Below are 15,073 nucleotides of genomic sequence, written 5' to 3'. Positions count from 1 at the left end.
ACAGGCGTGCAAATATTTACTATGTGCTCGCGGTTGCACGGGTGTCATGCGTCCCTTACGTTTCGCTAATAGTAACAAAGTCGTGTGCAGTGCACTCGCTCATGGGCTCCATAAAACGTTCGGGCTACGCATGGGAAGGAGCAGTTATTTGCCACCTTTTTACGTTGCTAGTGCATGCAGAGACCTGAGCTCAGTCAGGTAGGTGTGTGTGTGTGTGTGCATATTTCGCTGCCTGTGGTGGCTTTTTTTTTTAATTCCGCGAGAAGATAAGCCAAAATGAAAGCTTCGAGAGATTACAGCCAAGAAGGAGAAGCAGGAGCCGAGTAGCGCTCGTCGGTACCACAGCCGGGGAATGGTCGGAAAACGGAAAGGGGCGCTCGAACTGCTCGTAGTCGGTGCAGCGAACTGAAATTAGCCAGAGAAATGGTCCGAAACGTGTTCTACACGTATGCCGAATTTGGAAATCCTGCATGCATTACTTTCCGAGATACAAGCGTTTGAATTTTGCCCGCCGGGCAAACTGGTCGCTTTTCAGCATCCTAGCGACCGGTAGAGGAGGGGAGTACACAGCGAAGCGCCGTCGCGCGCGCTCCCATGGTGGCCTCTTGAATCCTGGCGCGCAAGCGAACGGAAGAGTTAACTCGCGAAAAAGAGATGAGGAAGGGCGGCACGCGATTCGACTGCCATTAATGTGTTTTAATGAGGCGCGCGATTTCGCAGTTTGAACTTGTAATGTGACAGGCTCGGGCTGTGTTCGTCGTTGCAGCGCACTCTGCGGTGCGTCTGGTTGTCCAAAGGGCTGGAAACACCGTGCTGCGAGATGAAAGAAACAAAAGCAGCGAGCGCCTGTTTGTTTCCAACGCGCGCACACGCAGCAAAAAAAAGGAAATACGAAAACAAAGCAGGATTCTCCAACATTCATTTTCCATCCTCTTGACCGAGCTGCAAATGCAGATCGGATTACTACCAGCGTTATACAGCCACAGTGGTCATCGCGTTACTGCACTCCTGTGGCCCCTCTAAGGCGCGCGGTTCTTTTTTTTTTTTTTTTTTAGTTTGTTGTTGTTGTTGCGTCAGCATCGCACATGAGGCCGAATGTTTCTTTTTTTTTTTTTTCTTGTGCTCAGTCGCTCTGCCCGCGAGGAGTTTGCCCATGGTCGTAGTTGCGCGAGAGTCCTGCGAAAGGGCTCAGTGATGCTAGCGAGGCGCCGCTCGCGAAGACGGACCCTGATTGGTCGAGGCGCCAGCCAATGGCGGTCGTCGCTGCGCTCCGCGACCGAACGCCCCGCGGCTCGCTGCCTGCATTCTCTGTTTTGGATGGATCAGGCCGCCCGTGTCTGCTGTGGACGGCAGCTCCCACGGCCAGCCCCCTTCCCGGACTTTTCTGGACCTCGGGACCAGCCTGTCGCTTCGCCGCCGTCTGCAACGGGCCCGCTCATCGCGGACGTCCGCGGCCGCTACCACGCCCCGGCCTACGGCCCGACCCGTTTCTTTTCTCGTTCGCCGCCTAAACGAACGGCAGTGACTGCGCCTGTGCGTGTTGTGTCTGTGCGCCCCGTGTGTGGCCTTAGATGATCGGCTCCCGAGGTAGGATCCGGTTGCCCGTGCGAGCCGAGGACGGCGGCAACCACGGCTGACTCCCTCCCCGGATTCTTCTGGACCTCGGGAAGAGCCGACCGCTTCGCCACCGTCTACCACGGGGACGATACTGTGCCGACATGCACAGGTACCGCCGTGCCCTTGGCCTTGCTCAGCGACGCCTTCTGCCTTGCCCTCGCGCCGGACTCTCCTGCCCTGTGCCCAGTCACGACCCCGACCCGCTTCTTCTCCCCTATTCTATTAATCCCCTTCCCAGCAAAGCCCGGTTGAGGTGACCCCCACGTGGAGGCAATTACCAGGCTGAGCTTTCCCACACTTCACCCCCCCCCCTTCCCCCAGCGCACTACCGCGGCAATAACCACTATTATTATTATTCTCTGTTTTGCATCGGAGCCGAGCGGTCGCGCTTTTCTGCATCGTGATGTCTGGTCGTGGCAAAGGCGGCAAGGGGCTCGGAAAAGGAGGCGCGAAGCGTCATCGCAAGGTGTTGCGGGACAACATCCAGGGCATCACCAAGCCTGCCATCCGTCGTCTGGCGCGCCGAGGCGGTGTCAAGCGCATCTCGGGCCTGATCTACGAGGAGACCCGCGGCGTTTTGAAAGTGTTCCTCGAGAACGTGATCCGGGACGCCGTCACGTACACGGAGCACGCAAAACGCAAGACTGTCACCGCGATGGATGTCGTCTACGCGCTCAAGCGTCAGGGCCGCACCTTGTACGGCTTCGGGGGCTAGGCCGGCCACGCTGGTAGTCGCCGCGTCAGGAAGAAGGGACCCTGTGCGGCGTGCACCCTCTACTCCAGCTCCGTGTCGTCGTCAAACAGCCCTTTTTAGGGCTACCCAAATGCTGGATTGGCAGCTGTTGGTTGCGAACCAGAGCTCCGGTTCTCGTTTGTTCCTCTCTCTCTGTCTCTATGGGTTTTTTTTTTTCTTTGCCTACTTGTTGTCGCCTGCGGAAGCGAGCGGATTATGCCACAACAGCAAGCTGCAGCGGTCTCAGGTGAGCAGTTGATTGCGCCGTGCCTCACTGTCTGCAGCCATAGTAGTAGCCATCTGAGGGAGCATCGTTTTTGGCAGGGCGGCCGCCGTGTGTGGCTTTCGCACGTGTGTGTGCGCGACATTTTTCGCTTCAGCTTCGCGGCCATAAGTTTACAACCTACCTTTCGCCATGAATCAATCGTGTGTGCGTGCTGCGAACGGGTCTGGTGAAAAGAGGCATTATGCTTTCTTTCGAAACGAACCCCTGTACACATTTCCTTGTTTATGTGCGCGCGGCCTCTCATAATCGCAGGCGAAGCGATTTATTTACATTCGTCGGCGGTTCGTTTCGCAGCCACAGACAGGCAGGTAAACACGCCTGGCGAATGCAAACAACGTCTTGTGCATGAAATTCAGCTACCAAACACCTGGGGAGCATAACTGCGATGATGCGGACAAAATAGCGGCATAGCTAGCTGCACGGCTTCTTGTAAACAATTACATCACGCGGTGAGGGAACCAGCCAGCCTCGAAATTGCTTGCGTGAATTCAAACGCATCGCAGCTCATTACGGGCATATGTGTTTTGTTGTTGCGCCAACCAATGCAGCAAATATAAATACTTTTGCGGCATTGCGAAATAAAGTTGCTGTTGTTGTTGTGCCCAGTGTGTGTCGTCAGTTGTTCCTCGAATTTTTGATGCCCGACGACGCTGAAATTGCATGCGTGGTGTGTACATACGGTTCCTACAAAGTCAGTGTCGCGGAAAACGTTTGCGCGATCCACAGAAAATGAGTGTATTGATTGACGCGAGTCACTTTCCTCTTTTGAATAAGGGCAGTGTGTTCAAGCAAGGTGTGCTGTCAGGTGCGTGAAAGGCGTCTCGGATGTGTTAGCATTTAGAGTGGATGGCGAAGAGAGCCTGGGAGAGGCACAGCGACGTCGCGCTAGCTCACTGCTTGCCTTTTGAGCGAGTCTGGCCGTCCGTCCGTAGGACGGTTTCCCTCTGCAGCCGGTGACTTCCGAGGTGCGTTTTTTTTTGAAGCAACCAGTGCAGCTTTCAGCTCAACTGCTATTTGGGGCGGCTGTGAACTTGTGTGCCCCAACTGCGGCGTCCAGACAGGCGTCTATAGCGCGCTGCCTGCGTTTTGGAGTGCATGAAAAGGATGAAAGTAGAGGCGGGAGCCGCACCGTTGCCTCCAAGATTCCGGGCGCTGGTCTCGGAGGCGTAGGTACTTGCGCAAGCTGGAGGAAGGTGGCGCCGCGGCCGCGCGAAGCGTCGGCGATTAAGTTGCGTGCACCGCGCTGCTGGAAGGTATGCATTCCCTTGGGGAGGAAGCAGCTCCCGGCTTGCGTACACTTTGATTTCCCCTTAAATGGCGTTTTGAGTCTCAGGCGCTTTAATTTCGGGTCGCACGTACGGCGACTGAAGCGTTTGGATAAATTTTTCAGTCTTGTTTGCTGCACGTAATTGAGGAAATTGCGAGTGCGCCCTGCTCAGTCTGGTTTAGTTGTGGCTTTTCATTCCGTTTGGCTTGCTTTTTGTTGCCCTACTGGCTGGCGCCGTTTTGCTAGTGCGGGAGTTTGGAGGGGCATTGCATTATTCAAGAAAGAGAACAGAAGATAGGGACGAGATGTTAGTAGGGACGGGGCGCACTACTATCCAAAGAATGTTTTGTTGTAACTATGCGTAGCTGCCGCTATTCGTTAGCCTAATCACAAATGATCAGACTTGATCCAGTCGTTGAAACTTAACTCGTTGAATTTATTTTACGCGTTAAATACAAGAATCAAATGCAAGCAACTACACATCTCTCGGAACGCCCGAGCAGTCAGCGAAGCTAGCTGCTCGTCGTTCGGCGTCCGGAGTACAACAAAAGTTTTGGTGCCGAAACCCGTTCACTTCGAGTTGTAGCCAGTGGCAAGAAACTATGTGTTGTTAACAGTGTTGGGCGGCGTCGCGCAGTGCCATTCTCCGGGGTTCTGGAAGAAAAAGAAAAATGCAAGGGACGAACGAAATAAAATGTTTTTCCTCATTACACTGCCCGGTGACCTAAATAAAATCCATGGATGGGCTTCTGTTCGCTTATAAAGCGACCGCAGGAAATGCACCTCAATCACGGAGGGGTGGGGGTGCCTTCAATGCGTGCTCTACTGTTTTTGCTAACTTTGGCCACCTGTTACTGGAAGAATACTGCCTGGAGATGCATGGGAAATGTTAGGCATGATGCACGCTTTCCACGCAGTGTTCGCGGCTCTTTCCTTCCGTGCAATCGTACGTCATGGTATGTGTCTCGCTATGGTTTGCCAACTTTGCGCAGGGCAAACTGTTTTCTCAATTCCGCACCTTTTTATCTGCAAGAAGAGAGTGCAAACATTTAATGGATTTAAACTACAGGAAATTCGGAGGTGCATGAGCTGCGGATGTGGGAACACTGGAAACTCTGGAAACTTGAGGGAAGTAAATAACCGCATCCATCAGAAGTGGGTTCTCGTTCTGCTCGCCTTTTTTTGTGTGTGTTTTGTGGATGCATTGAATCATCTTCAGTAAGTAACTTGTAAGTAACGCGGGTTAGTCGGCGAGTGTTCCTTGGCTGGTAGACACACACACGCAATGTGTACAGAGACAGCCCTATGCGCGCGCTGCTCTCCAGGCGATTTTTCGTGCTCAATAACGATAACTGGGAACTCGTTTTGGCTGGTGCAGCTTGAAATTTGAAGCGAACTGATCTGTCGACTGCACAGTGCACCCATCGAACCTCCTTGGAAGCGACGACGCACTCTGAGGTGGCATTCATGCCCTAAGGGGTGGGTTTGTCAATATGTCTAAATCTGCCGTCTCTCTTGTTGCGCTTCCTTTGAGTTGCATGTATTATTGCGTTCTGCGCCCAAGCGCTTCTCTCTTCAACCCTTACAGCTTTGCCGAGGTGCGTCGATCTACCTGCTGTGTACCCTGTGGGCTGCTTTGCGCTGTTCAGGTGTCTGGCTGCGAGTTGCGCCGCTGTCCCGTCGAACAAGTTGGTTGACGACACAGTTCAGTTCGCATTAAGCTCAACAAAGGTGGTGCAGCAAGAAGTGTGCCATGGCAGCATCATTAGTGCTGCGAGCTGCGCCGGTCATTGGAATAATTTGTCGTAAAGGCTTGCTTGCAACGGAACGGAACGGGACGTAGTCGTGATGCCGCTTTCCAGGAAGAAATGCCGACCTCGTATCGTATCACCGGGAAGAGTGGCGCGATATTCAACAGCTTGTGATGGATTCATGAGGTACGCTTGGTGTCGCACAGGCATTTTCTCATTGGGGGGAGAGCTTATGAATGCTTTACATCTAGGCAGAGAAAACAGACCGTTTTATTCCGTGCTGACACGATGTTGCCAACATGGTACTAATAACTCAATAACAACGGAACGCAAACGAGAAGCCCTACTGACTGCACAGCGAGCAGCCGTCTACGAATCAACCTCTTTGGTAGGAGACCTTGACTCTCCCTTCCTTTTTTTTTGTTTTTGTTTTTGCAGTTCACAAAATCAGCTGATCATGTGTCTGGCAGTACATGTTCCGTGCATCCAAGCGGTCATTGCGCCGCTGTTTCTGGCTAGCGCGCTATTCAGTTATTTCGCCCCTCATTTGGTGTGCGCAAAGTGCAGACGTATTTCTACAAGCTGTCGTTGCGTTCCTTCAACACCGCGCCCCCGGCAAGCGGGGAGGCTCGTTGCAGTGCGCCAACGCCACACGGAACCAGCCGCAACCGCGTCGGCACCGTGCTGCTGTGGTGTCAAAGTGGACGCTGCCGCGGACGCCCGCCTCCTTCCAGAGGCTTGCTTTTGCTTTTGCGGCAAACCTAAAGGACAGGCGCAGCGTAATCTTGTGCTAGACCCCGGTTCCACACCCACTTGCGTCACGTTTGCCACGCGCGAAACCGACGCGCGCTCGAAACCGGGCGGTTTCCAGCATTCTGGGTGCCGCTGAGCGGAGGGTAGCCATCGGTCCGTCAGGCGACCAATCAGGTGGGAGAGAGGGGGGGGGGGGGCGCTGCGGAGCAGCACCGCCGCGCGGCGCAGTCGATCTCCGTCCGTCTCCGGAGGCAGTCTCCCGTTTCCAGCGTCCGCGCTCGTCACCATGGCCCGTACCAAGCAAACCGCGCGCAAGAGCACTGGCGGCAAGGCCCCCCGTAAGCAGCTGGCCACAAAGGCTGCTCGCAAGAGTGCGCCAGCTACCGGGGGAGTGAAGAAGCCTCACCGTTACAGGCCTGGCACCGTGGCACTTCGTGAAATTCGCCGATACCAAAAATCGACCGAACTTCTCATCCGCAAGCTGCCCTTCCAGCGCCTGGTGAGAGAAATCGCTCAGGACTTCAAGACCGACCTGCGCTTCCAGAGCTCGGCCGTCATGGCACTTCAGGAGGCCAGCGAGGCATACCTTGTCGGTCTCTTCGAGGACACCAACCTGTGCGCGATCCACGCCAAGCGCGTCACCATCATGCCGAAGGACATCCAGCTGGCGAGGCGCATCCGTGGCGAGCGCGCCTAAAAGCGTATTCGAGGCGCCGCCACAGCAGCAGCAGCAGCAACGCTCCACAACGGTCCTTCTCAGGACCACCCAAACGTTTGCGTTGGCCACGGGCGCACGGTCGAGACGAACACGAGCTCAGGACCCCGGTACCTCTCTCTCTTTTTTTTACTCTGACTGTCTGTTCCTGCGAAATGGGTGAGTGTGTTGAAAGTGATTCCGCACTGCCCTTGTACTGAACTCGCCTGCACTTTTACACCCCGGCGGCTTCCCGCAGGTTAGTTATTTTTTATTTTTTTTTGTGCCGATAACAACTCGCGCGCACCGAATGGGATGCAGTCGAAAAACAAGAAGAAGAAGAAAAATAAGAACTGCTGTCCGCACAAGTAAATGCAGCAGCTCCTTGAAACTACACAGCAGAAAAACAAAAACTGAGCGAATTGGTGCATATTGAAGAATTAAAAAAAAAAACAAAACGGCGCAGCGACGACGGACAAGCGCTTGTCCATCTTTATTCTGTCTTGTGCCTCGTCGCTGGGCTGTTTATTACTTTTCCTTTAAACGATCCCTTGCGACATGCCAATCATGCCGTTTGGTGATATTCCCAAGCCCAGCCCACTGGAAGGAAACCACGAGACGCGCTTTTCTCGTGTAGTCCATTAATAACATTGCTCTCGGTGCGCTGTACTGGCCTGTAGCGGGCTGAAAAAAAAAAGAAAAAAAAAAGAAAGGACAGCGAACCTGTGTGCGCGGCCGCATGTGGTCGAGTAGTGTCAGTGACGCCCAACGGGCAGTAAACGAAAGCAGCATGAGAGGGACGCAGTGGTCCAGAGCAAAGGGATCGCAGAGCGAGGCCCCGCCGTGGCAGGCACTTGGTTGGTCCTGATAAGGACCGTTAGGTGCGAGCTATCGCTGCGGCGGGCGCGCCTCCATAGACGTGCAGAGGACCGCTCACGCCTTCTTCTCGGTCTTCTTGGGGAGCAGCACGGCCTGGATGTTGGGCAGGACGCCACCCTGGGCAATGGTCACTCCCGAGAGCAGCTTGTTGAGCTCCTCGTCGTTTCGGATGGCCAGTTGCAGGTGGCGAGGAATGATTCTCGTCTTCTTGTTATCGCGAGCAGCATTACCCGCCAACTCGAGCACCTCGGCAGCCAGGTATTCCAGGACGGCGGCCAGGTAGACCGGGGCGCCGGCTCCGACGCGCTCCGCGTAGTTGCCCTTGCGCAGGAGACGGTGGATTCGGCCAACGGGGAACTGGAGTCCCGCGCGGCTGGAGCGGGTCTTGCTCTTGCCCTTGGCTTTGCCTCCTTTGCCGCGGCCGGACATGGTGACTGTTGTTGTAGTACGCTCGAGAAGCAGGAGAATCAGCGACGACCACTGCGTGCGAGCACGTTGGATAGAAACGAAACGAATACCGCGCTCTCTCCCCGCGCCGCGAGCCCGACGCGGATTGGGGCGGAGCTATCGCTGCGTCGACCAATCGCGCGGCGGCCTGGCTCGGGTCGCTTGAACACCACCGTGCCAGTATAAAAGCGCCGCGCGCCCCTTGGCGCGCGTTCTTTCGACACCGTCCGTGTTGCCGAGCGTCGACGTCGCTGTCAACATGCCGCCTCAGCCCTCTGGGAAGGCCGTGAAGAAGGCCGGAAAGGCTCAGAAGAATGTGCGCGCTACGGACAAGAAGAAGAAGAAGCGCCGCAGGAAGGAGAGCTTCTCCATCTACATTTATAAGGTGCTGAAGCAGGTGCATCCAGACACTGGAGTTTCCAGCAAGGCCATGTCCATCATGAACAGCTTCGTGAACGACATCTTCGAGCGCATCGCGGCCGAGTCTTCCCGCCTGGCCCACTACAACAAGCGCTCGACCATCACCAGCCGGGAGATCCAGACCGCGGTGCGTCTTCTGCTGCCTGGCGAACTGGCCAAGCACGCCGTGTCTGAAGGCACCAAGGCTGTCACCAAGTACACCAGCTCCAAGTAGGGTGGCACATTGCGCCTGCTGCCGGCCCTCACCTCAACGGCTCTTATCAGAGCCAACCAAAGTGTTTGCATTGGCGAGCCTGCCTGCAGGCAGCGATGCACCGGTCCTGTTTTTCCTCTCTATGAGCGTGATGTGTGTATAATATTTATTTATTTATTTCTTATTCCCCTCGCGTGGCAGCCTGAAGTGGTTTTAAATACCAAGGCATCTCTCGTTTTGACTGCTGTGCACGTGAATAGGTTCCCTCTATAGGGCCCCACCAGCTGTTTGTTGTGCGGCAGTCGCGTATTCTTTCAGCGCTGCGGTGTGGCCGTCTTGTTACTGCGTTTTATTTCTTGCTTGAGTTCAGCTCTGTTTCCCATAACGCGTGGGCTTAAAGTGGCCTACAGTACACTTTAGCTGCAGGGGGGAAAGAAAAAAAAAAGAAAGGAAGAAAGCCTTAGAAATGCTATTCGGTTCAGACGCGTTCACAACACACTACTGAGTCCTGAAATGTATGCACAGTGCAATGGGTTGACTGAACTTGCGCAAAACCCCTTGCGGACGTTGGGGAGTCGACCGCGAGTGATTTTTTCGGCAACGTCTGTTGCATAGGGATCCTGAAATAGGTGACAAAAATAAAATTTGTAACGAAGCCCAGCAGTAAACTGTGAGGTGGCCCAAGGTGCTAAATTCCTTGTCGGCTTCAGCGCCATGCAAACCTCCAGCAGGTGGTGAATGTTTGTTGTGTTTAAAGGCAGAAAGAAAAAAAAAAAAAGCCAGCCGCGGCGTTTGAGTTTAATGGGACGGAGGTAGAAAGTGTAGCGATAAGCGTATTAACAGCCCTGTGCGGGGCGCGCAACTTCCTCTACTTCTCTGCGGGCATCATAGCTATAGGAAATGAGCGCAGACAGAAACGAAGCTCCGCGCTCGACCACACTGCAACGTGTGGACGCGCGAGGAAGACAAGTTGCATGCGCTTAATGTTCCTGCAAGCGGCACGACAGAAGTTCGGGTGCCTTTCTTTTCGCCCTACAGTTTGCGCTCGTGCCGAATTGTGTATTGAATAATATCTGTGTGGCAGATACACAATTTTTTTTTTCGTTCTTCTGTTGTTGGGCGCGCACGACAGGCGTGCAAATATTTACTATGTGCTCGCGGTTGCACGGGTGTCATGCGTCCCTTACGTTTCGCTAATAGTAACAAAGTCGTGTGCAGTGCACTCGCTCATGGGCTCCATAAAACGTTCGGGCTACGCATGGGAAGGAGCAGTTATTTGCCACCTTTTTACGTTGCTAGTGCATGCAGAGACCTGAGCTCAGTCAGGTAGGTGTGTGTGTGTGTGTGCATATTTCGCTGCCTGTGGTGGCTTTTTTTTTTAATTCCGCGAGAAGATAAGCCAAAATGAAAGCTTCGAGAGATTACAGCCAAGAAGGAGAAGCAGGAGCCGAGTAGCGCTCGTCGGTACCACAGCCGGGGAATGGTCGGAAAACGGAAAGGGGCGCTCGAACTGCTCGTAGTCGGTGCAGCGAACTGAAATTAGCCAGAGAAATGGTCCGAAACGTGTTCTACACGTATGCCGAATTTGGAAATCCTGCATGCATTACTTTCCGAGATACAAGCGTTTGAATTTTGCCCGCCGGGCAAACTGGTCGCTTTTCAGCATCCTAGCGACCGGTAGAGGAGGGGAGTACACAGCGAAGCGCCGTCGCGCGCGCTCCCATGGTGGCCTCTTGAATCCTGGCGCGCAAGCGAACGGAAGAGTTAACTCGCGAAAAAGAGATGAGGAAGGGCGGCACGCGATTCGACTGCCATTAATGTGTTTTAATGAGGCGCGCGATTTCGCAGTTTGAACTTGTAATGTGACAGGCTCGGGCTGTGTTCGTCGTTGCAGCGCACTCTGCGGTGCGTCTGGTTGTCCAAAGGGCTGGAAACACCGTGCTGCGAGATGAAAGAAACAAAAGCAGCGAGCGCCTGTTTGTTTCCAACGCGCGCACACGCAGCAAAAAAAAGGAAATACGAAAACAAAGCAGGATTCTCCAACATTCATTTTCCATCCTCTTGACCGAGCTGCAAATGCAGATCGGATTACTACCAGCGTTATACAGCCACAGTGGTCATCGCGTTACTGCACTCCTGTGGCCCCTCTAAGGCGCGCGGTTCTTTTTTTTTTTAGTTTGTTGTTGTTGTTGCGTCAGCATCGCACATGAGGCCGAATGTTTCTTTTTTTTTTCTTGTGCTCAGTCGCTCTGCCCGCGAGGAGTTTGCCCATGGTCGTAGTTGCGCGAGAGTCCTGCGAAAGGGCTCAGTGATGCTAGCGAGGCGCCGCTCGCGAAGACGGACCCTGATTGGTCGAGGCGCCAGCCAATGGCGGTCGTCGCTGCGCTCCGCGACCGAACGCCCCCAGATCCGCGCGTCGCATCGGGAAAGATGCCACGGTCGCTTCCTTTTCATGCCTTCGGGAACGCGGCCATATCTCTTCTCCTGCGGCTCCGAATCGGCTGTGTGTGGCCAGCTGAACGCCGTCATCGCCTCAGAGGGGAGGGCGACCCCTTCTGTGCCGACTGTGGTGACACGGAAACTGTGGAACATCTGCTGTGTCAGTGCCCCGCTCACGCAGGCGCGCGCGCCGAGATGTTGTCCAAATACCGTGCGCTCGGTTTGCAAGCGGACACCGTCGGCGCTCTTGCATTCCCCCCAGGGCCCCCTCGAAAAGCACAGAGTGCATTGACCGCACTCGTTCACTTTGTCAACAAAGCCGGTCTACGACGACGCTTCTAGGCGAGGGCAGCTGCCTCCCCTCTTGCTCCCCGGCCTCCTCTCCCCAAACCGGCTGGGCCATCGACCTCCGGCGCGCTTTTTGTTGTGCTGTTGCTGTTCCGCGCACCTGCTGTGGCGTCCCCATCTCGGCGCTCCCCCCGGTGCCCCTTTGTAGCGATCAGATCCTCTCCCATCACTTTCTTTTATTCCCTCAACCCCTGCCCCCTGTGCAGCGCAGCGAAGGTGATCTCCAATTAGAGAGACAGTTGCACGCGCTGCACACAAATGTTTCATTCATAATAGAACCACAACATCCCGCGGCTCGCTGCCTGCATTCTCTGTTTTGCATCGGAGCCGAGCGGTCGCGCTTTTCTGCATCGTGATGTCTGGTCGTGGCAAAGGCGGCAAGGGGCTCGGAAAAGGAGGCGCGAAGCGTCATCGCAAGGTGTTGCGGGACAACATCCAGGGCATCACCAAGCCTGCCATCCGTCGTCTGGCGCGCCGAGGCGGTGTCAAGCGCATCTCGGGCCTGATCTACGAGGAGACCCGCGGCGTTTTGAAAGTGTTCCTCGAGAACGTGATCCGGGACGCCGTCACGTACACGGAGCACGCAAAACGCAAGACTGTCACCGCGATGGATGTCGTCTACGCGCTCAAGCGTCAGGGCCGCACCTTGTACGGCTTCGGGGGCTAGGCCGGCCACGCTGGTAGTCGCCGCGTCAGGAAGAAGGGACCCTGTGCGGCGTGCACCCTCTACTCCAGCTCCGTGTCGTCGTCAAACAGCCCTTTTTAGGGCTACCCAAATGCTGGATTGGCAGCTGTTGGTTGCGAACCAGAGCTCCGGTTCTCGTTTGTTCCTCTCTCTCTGTCTCTATGGGTTTTTTTTTTTCTTTGCCTACTTGTTGTCGCCTGCGGAAGCGAGCGGATTATGCCACAACAGCAAGCTGCAGCGGTCTCAGGTGAGCAGTTGATTGCGCCGTGCCTCACTGTCTGCAGCCATAGTAGTAGCCATCTGAGGGAGCATCGTTTTTGGCAGGGCGGCCGCCGTGTGTGGCTTTCGCACGTGTGTGTGCGCGACATTTTTCGCTTCAGCTTCGCGGCCATAAGTTTACAACCTACCTTTCGCCATGAATCAATCGTGTGTGCGTGCTGCGAACGGGTCTGGTGAAAAGAGGCATTATGCTTTCTTTCGAAACGAACCCCTGTACACATTTCCTTGTTTATGTGCGCGCGGCCTCTCATAATCGCAGGCGAAGCGATTTATTTACATTCGTCGGCGGTTCGTTTCGCAGCCACAGACAGGCAGGTAAACACGCCTGGCGAATGCAAACAACGTCTTGTGCATGAAATTCAGCTACCAAACACCTGGGGAGCATAACTGCGATGATGCGGACAAAATAGCGGCATAGCTAGCTGCACGGCTTCTTGTAAACAATTACATCACGCGGTGAGGGAACCAGCCAGCCTCGAAATTGCTTGCGTGAATTCAAACGCATCGCAGCTCATTACGGGCATATGTGTTTTGTTGTTGCGCCAACCAATGCAGCAAATATAAATACTTTTGCGGCATTGCGAAATAAAGTTGCTGTTGTTGTTGTGCCCAGTGTGTGTCGTCAGTTGTTCCTCGAATTTTTGATGCCCGACGACGCTGAAATTGCATGCGTGGTGTGTACATACGGTTCCTACAAAGTCAGTGTCGCGGAAAACGTTTGCGCGATCCACAGAAAATGAGTGTATTGATTGACGCGAGTCACTTTCCTCTTTTGAATAAGGGCAGTGTGTTCAAGCAAGGTGTGCTGTCAGGTGCGTGAAAGGCGTCTCGGATGTGTTAGCATTTAGAGTGGATGGCGAAGAGAGCCTGGGAGAGGCACAGCGACGTCGCGCTAGCTCACTGCTTGCCTTTTGAGCGAGTCTGGCCGTCCGTCCGTAGGACGGTTTCCCTCTGCAGCCGGTGACTTCCGAGGTGCGTTTTTTTTTGAAGCAACCAGTGCAGCTTTCAGCTCAACTGCTATTTGGGGCGGCTGTGAACTTGTGTGCCCCAACTGCGGCGTCCAGACAGGCGTCTATAGCGCGCTGCCTGCGTTTTGGAGTGCATGAAAAGGATGAAAGTAGAGGCGGGAGCCGCACCGTTGCCTCCAAGATTCCGGGCGCTGGTCTCGGAGGCGTAGGTACTTGCGCAAGCTGGAGGAAGGTGGCGCCGCGGCCGCGCGAAGCGTCGGCGATTAAGTTGCGTGCACCGCGCTGCTGGAAGGTATGCATTCCCTTGGGGAGGAAGCAGCTCCCGGCTTGCGTACACTTTGATTTCCCCTTAAATGGCGTTTTGAGTCTCAGGCGCTTTAATTTCGGGTCGCACGTACGGCGACTGAAGCGTTTGGATAAATTTTTCAGTCTTGTTTGCTGCACGTAATTGAGGAAATTGCGAGTGCGCCCTGCTCAGTCTGGTTTAGTTGTGGCTTTTCATTCCGTTTGGCTTGCTTTTTGTTGCCCTACTGGCTGGCGCCGTTTTGCTAGTGCGGGAGTTTGGAGGGGCATTGCATTATTCAAGAAAGAGAACAGAAGATAGGGACGAGATGTTAGTAGGGACGGGGCGCACTACTATCCAAAGAATGTTTTGTTGTAACTATGCGTAGCTGCCGCTATTCGTTAGCCTAATCACAAATGATCAGACTTGATCCAGTCGTTGAAACTTAACTCGTTGAATTTATTTTACGCGTTAAATACAAGAATCAAATGCAAGCAACTACACATCTCTCGGAACGCCCGAGCAGTCAGCGAAGCTAGCTGCTCGTCGTTCGGCGTCCGGAGTACAACAAAAGTTTTGGTGCCGAAACCCGTTCACTTCGAGTTGTAGCCAGTGGCAAGAAACTATGTGTTGTTAACAGTGTTGGGCGGCGTCGCGCAGTGCCATTCTCCGGGGTTCTGGAAGAAAAAGAAAAATGCAAGGGACGAACGAAATAAAATGTTTTTCCTCATTACACTGCCCGGTGACCTAAATAAAATCCATGGATGGGCTTCTGTTCGCTTATAAAGCGACCGCAGGAAATGCACCTCAATCACGGAGGGGTGGGGGTGCCTTCAATGCGTGCTCTACTGTTTTTGCTAACTTTGGCCACCTGTTACTGGAAGAATACTGCCTGGAGATGCATGGGAAATGTTAGGCATGATGCACGCTTTCCACGCAGTGTTCGCGGCTCTTTCCTTCCGTGCAATCGTACGTCATGGTATGTGTCTCGCTATGGTTTGCCAACTTTGCGCAGGGCAAACTGTTTTCTC

At 54.3% G+C, this 15,073-nt stretch overlaps 5 protein-coding genes across 5 annotated transcripts; 4 read left to right on the top strand and 1 right to left on the bottom strand.

Annotated features, from left to right (window-relative positions):
• The first annotated feature begins 2,020 nt into the window (after window positions 1-2,020).
• LOC149337977 (histone H4) lies at window positions 2,021-2,332 on the top strand. Its single transcript, XM_089550203.1, has one exon. It carries the CDS (start codon window positions 2,021-2,023, stop codon window positions 2,330-2,332), a length of 312 nt encoding a protein of 103 aa, XP_089406329.1.
• A 4,361-nt stretch (window positions 2,333-6,693) lies between these two features.
• Window positions 6,694-7,104, top strand: LOC149337976 (histone H3). The gene has a single exon (XM_089550202.1). The coding sequence runs from the start codon at window positions 6,694-6,696 to the stop codon at window positions 7,102-7,104; it is 411 nt and encodes a 136-aa protein (XP_089406328.1).
• Window positions 7,105-8,034: 930 nt separating this feature from the next.
• On the bottom strand, window positions 8,035-8,409 carry LOC149337975 (histone H2A-like). Its single transcript, XM_089550201.1, has one exon. The coding sequence runs from the start codon at window positions 8,407-8,409 to the stop codon at window positions 8,035-8,037; it is 375 nt and encodes a 124-aa protein (XP_089406327.1).
• Window positions 8,410-8,686: 277 nt separating this feature from the next.
• Window positions 8,687-9,061, top strand: LOC149337974 (histone H2B-like). Its single transcript, XM_089550199.1, has one exon. The coding sequence runs from the start codon at window positions 8,687-8,689 to the stop codon at window positions 9,059-9,061; it is 375 nt and encodes a 124-aa protein (XP_089406325.1).
• A 3,121-nt stretch (window positions 9,062-12,182) lies between these two features.
• LOC149337973 (histone H4) lies at window positions 12,183-12,494 on the top strand. The gene has a single exon (XM_089550198.1). It carries the CDS (start codon window positions 12,183-12,185, stop codon window positions 12,492-12,494), a length of 312 nt encoding a protein of 103 aa, XP_089406324.1.
• Window positions 12,495-15,073: the final 2,579 nt, after the last annotated feature.

Source organism: Amblyomma mixtum, chromosome 6 (assembly GCF_055824585.1).
Source record: "Amblyomma mixtum isolate Tamu chromosome 6, ASM5582458v1, whole genome shotgun sequence".
Lineage (NCBI taxonomy): Eukaryota > Metazoa > Arthropoda > Arachnida > Ixodida > Ixodidae > Amblyomma > Amblyomma mixtum.
The sequence above is the reverse complement of the archived record's forward strand: the minus strand, read 5'-3'. Positions and strand labels throughout refer to the sequence as shown.

What these genes read in the sequence shown, in the direction of transcription:
- LOC149337974 (XM_089550199.1), top strand. Translation starts at nt 8,687, where the DNA reads ATGCCGCCTCAGCCCTCTGGGAAGGCCGTGAAGAAGGCCGGAAAGGCT.
- LOC149337975 (XM_089550201.1), bottom strand. Translation starts at nt 8,409, where the DNA reads ATGTCCGGCCGCGGCAAAGGAGGCAAAGCCAAGGGCAAGAGCAAGACC.
- LOC149337976 (XM_089550202.1), top strand. Translation starts at nt 6,694, where the DNA reads ATGGCCCGTACCAAGCAAACCGCGCGCAAGAGCACTGGCGGCAAGGCC.
- LOC149337973 (XM_089550198.1), top strand. Translation starts at nt 12,183, where the DNA reads ATGTCTGGTCGTGGCAAAGGCGGCAAGGGGCTCGGAAAAGGAGGCGCG.
- LOC149337977 (XM_089550203.1), top strand. Translation starts at nt 2,021, where the DNA reads ATGTCTGGTCGTGGCAAAGGCGGCAAGGGGCTCGGAAAAGGAGGCGCG.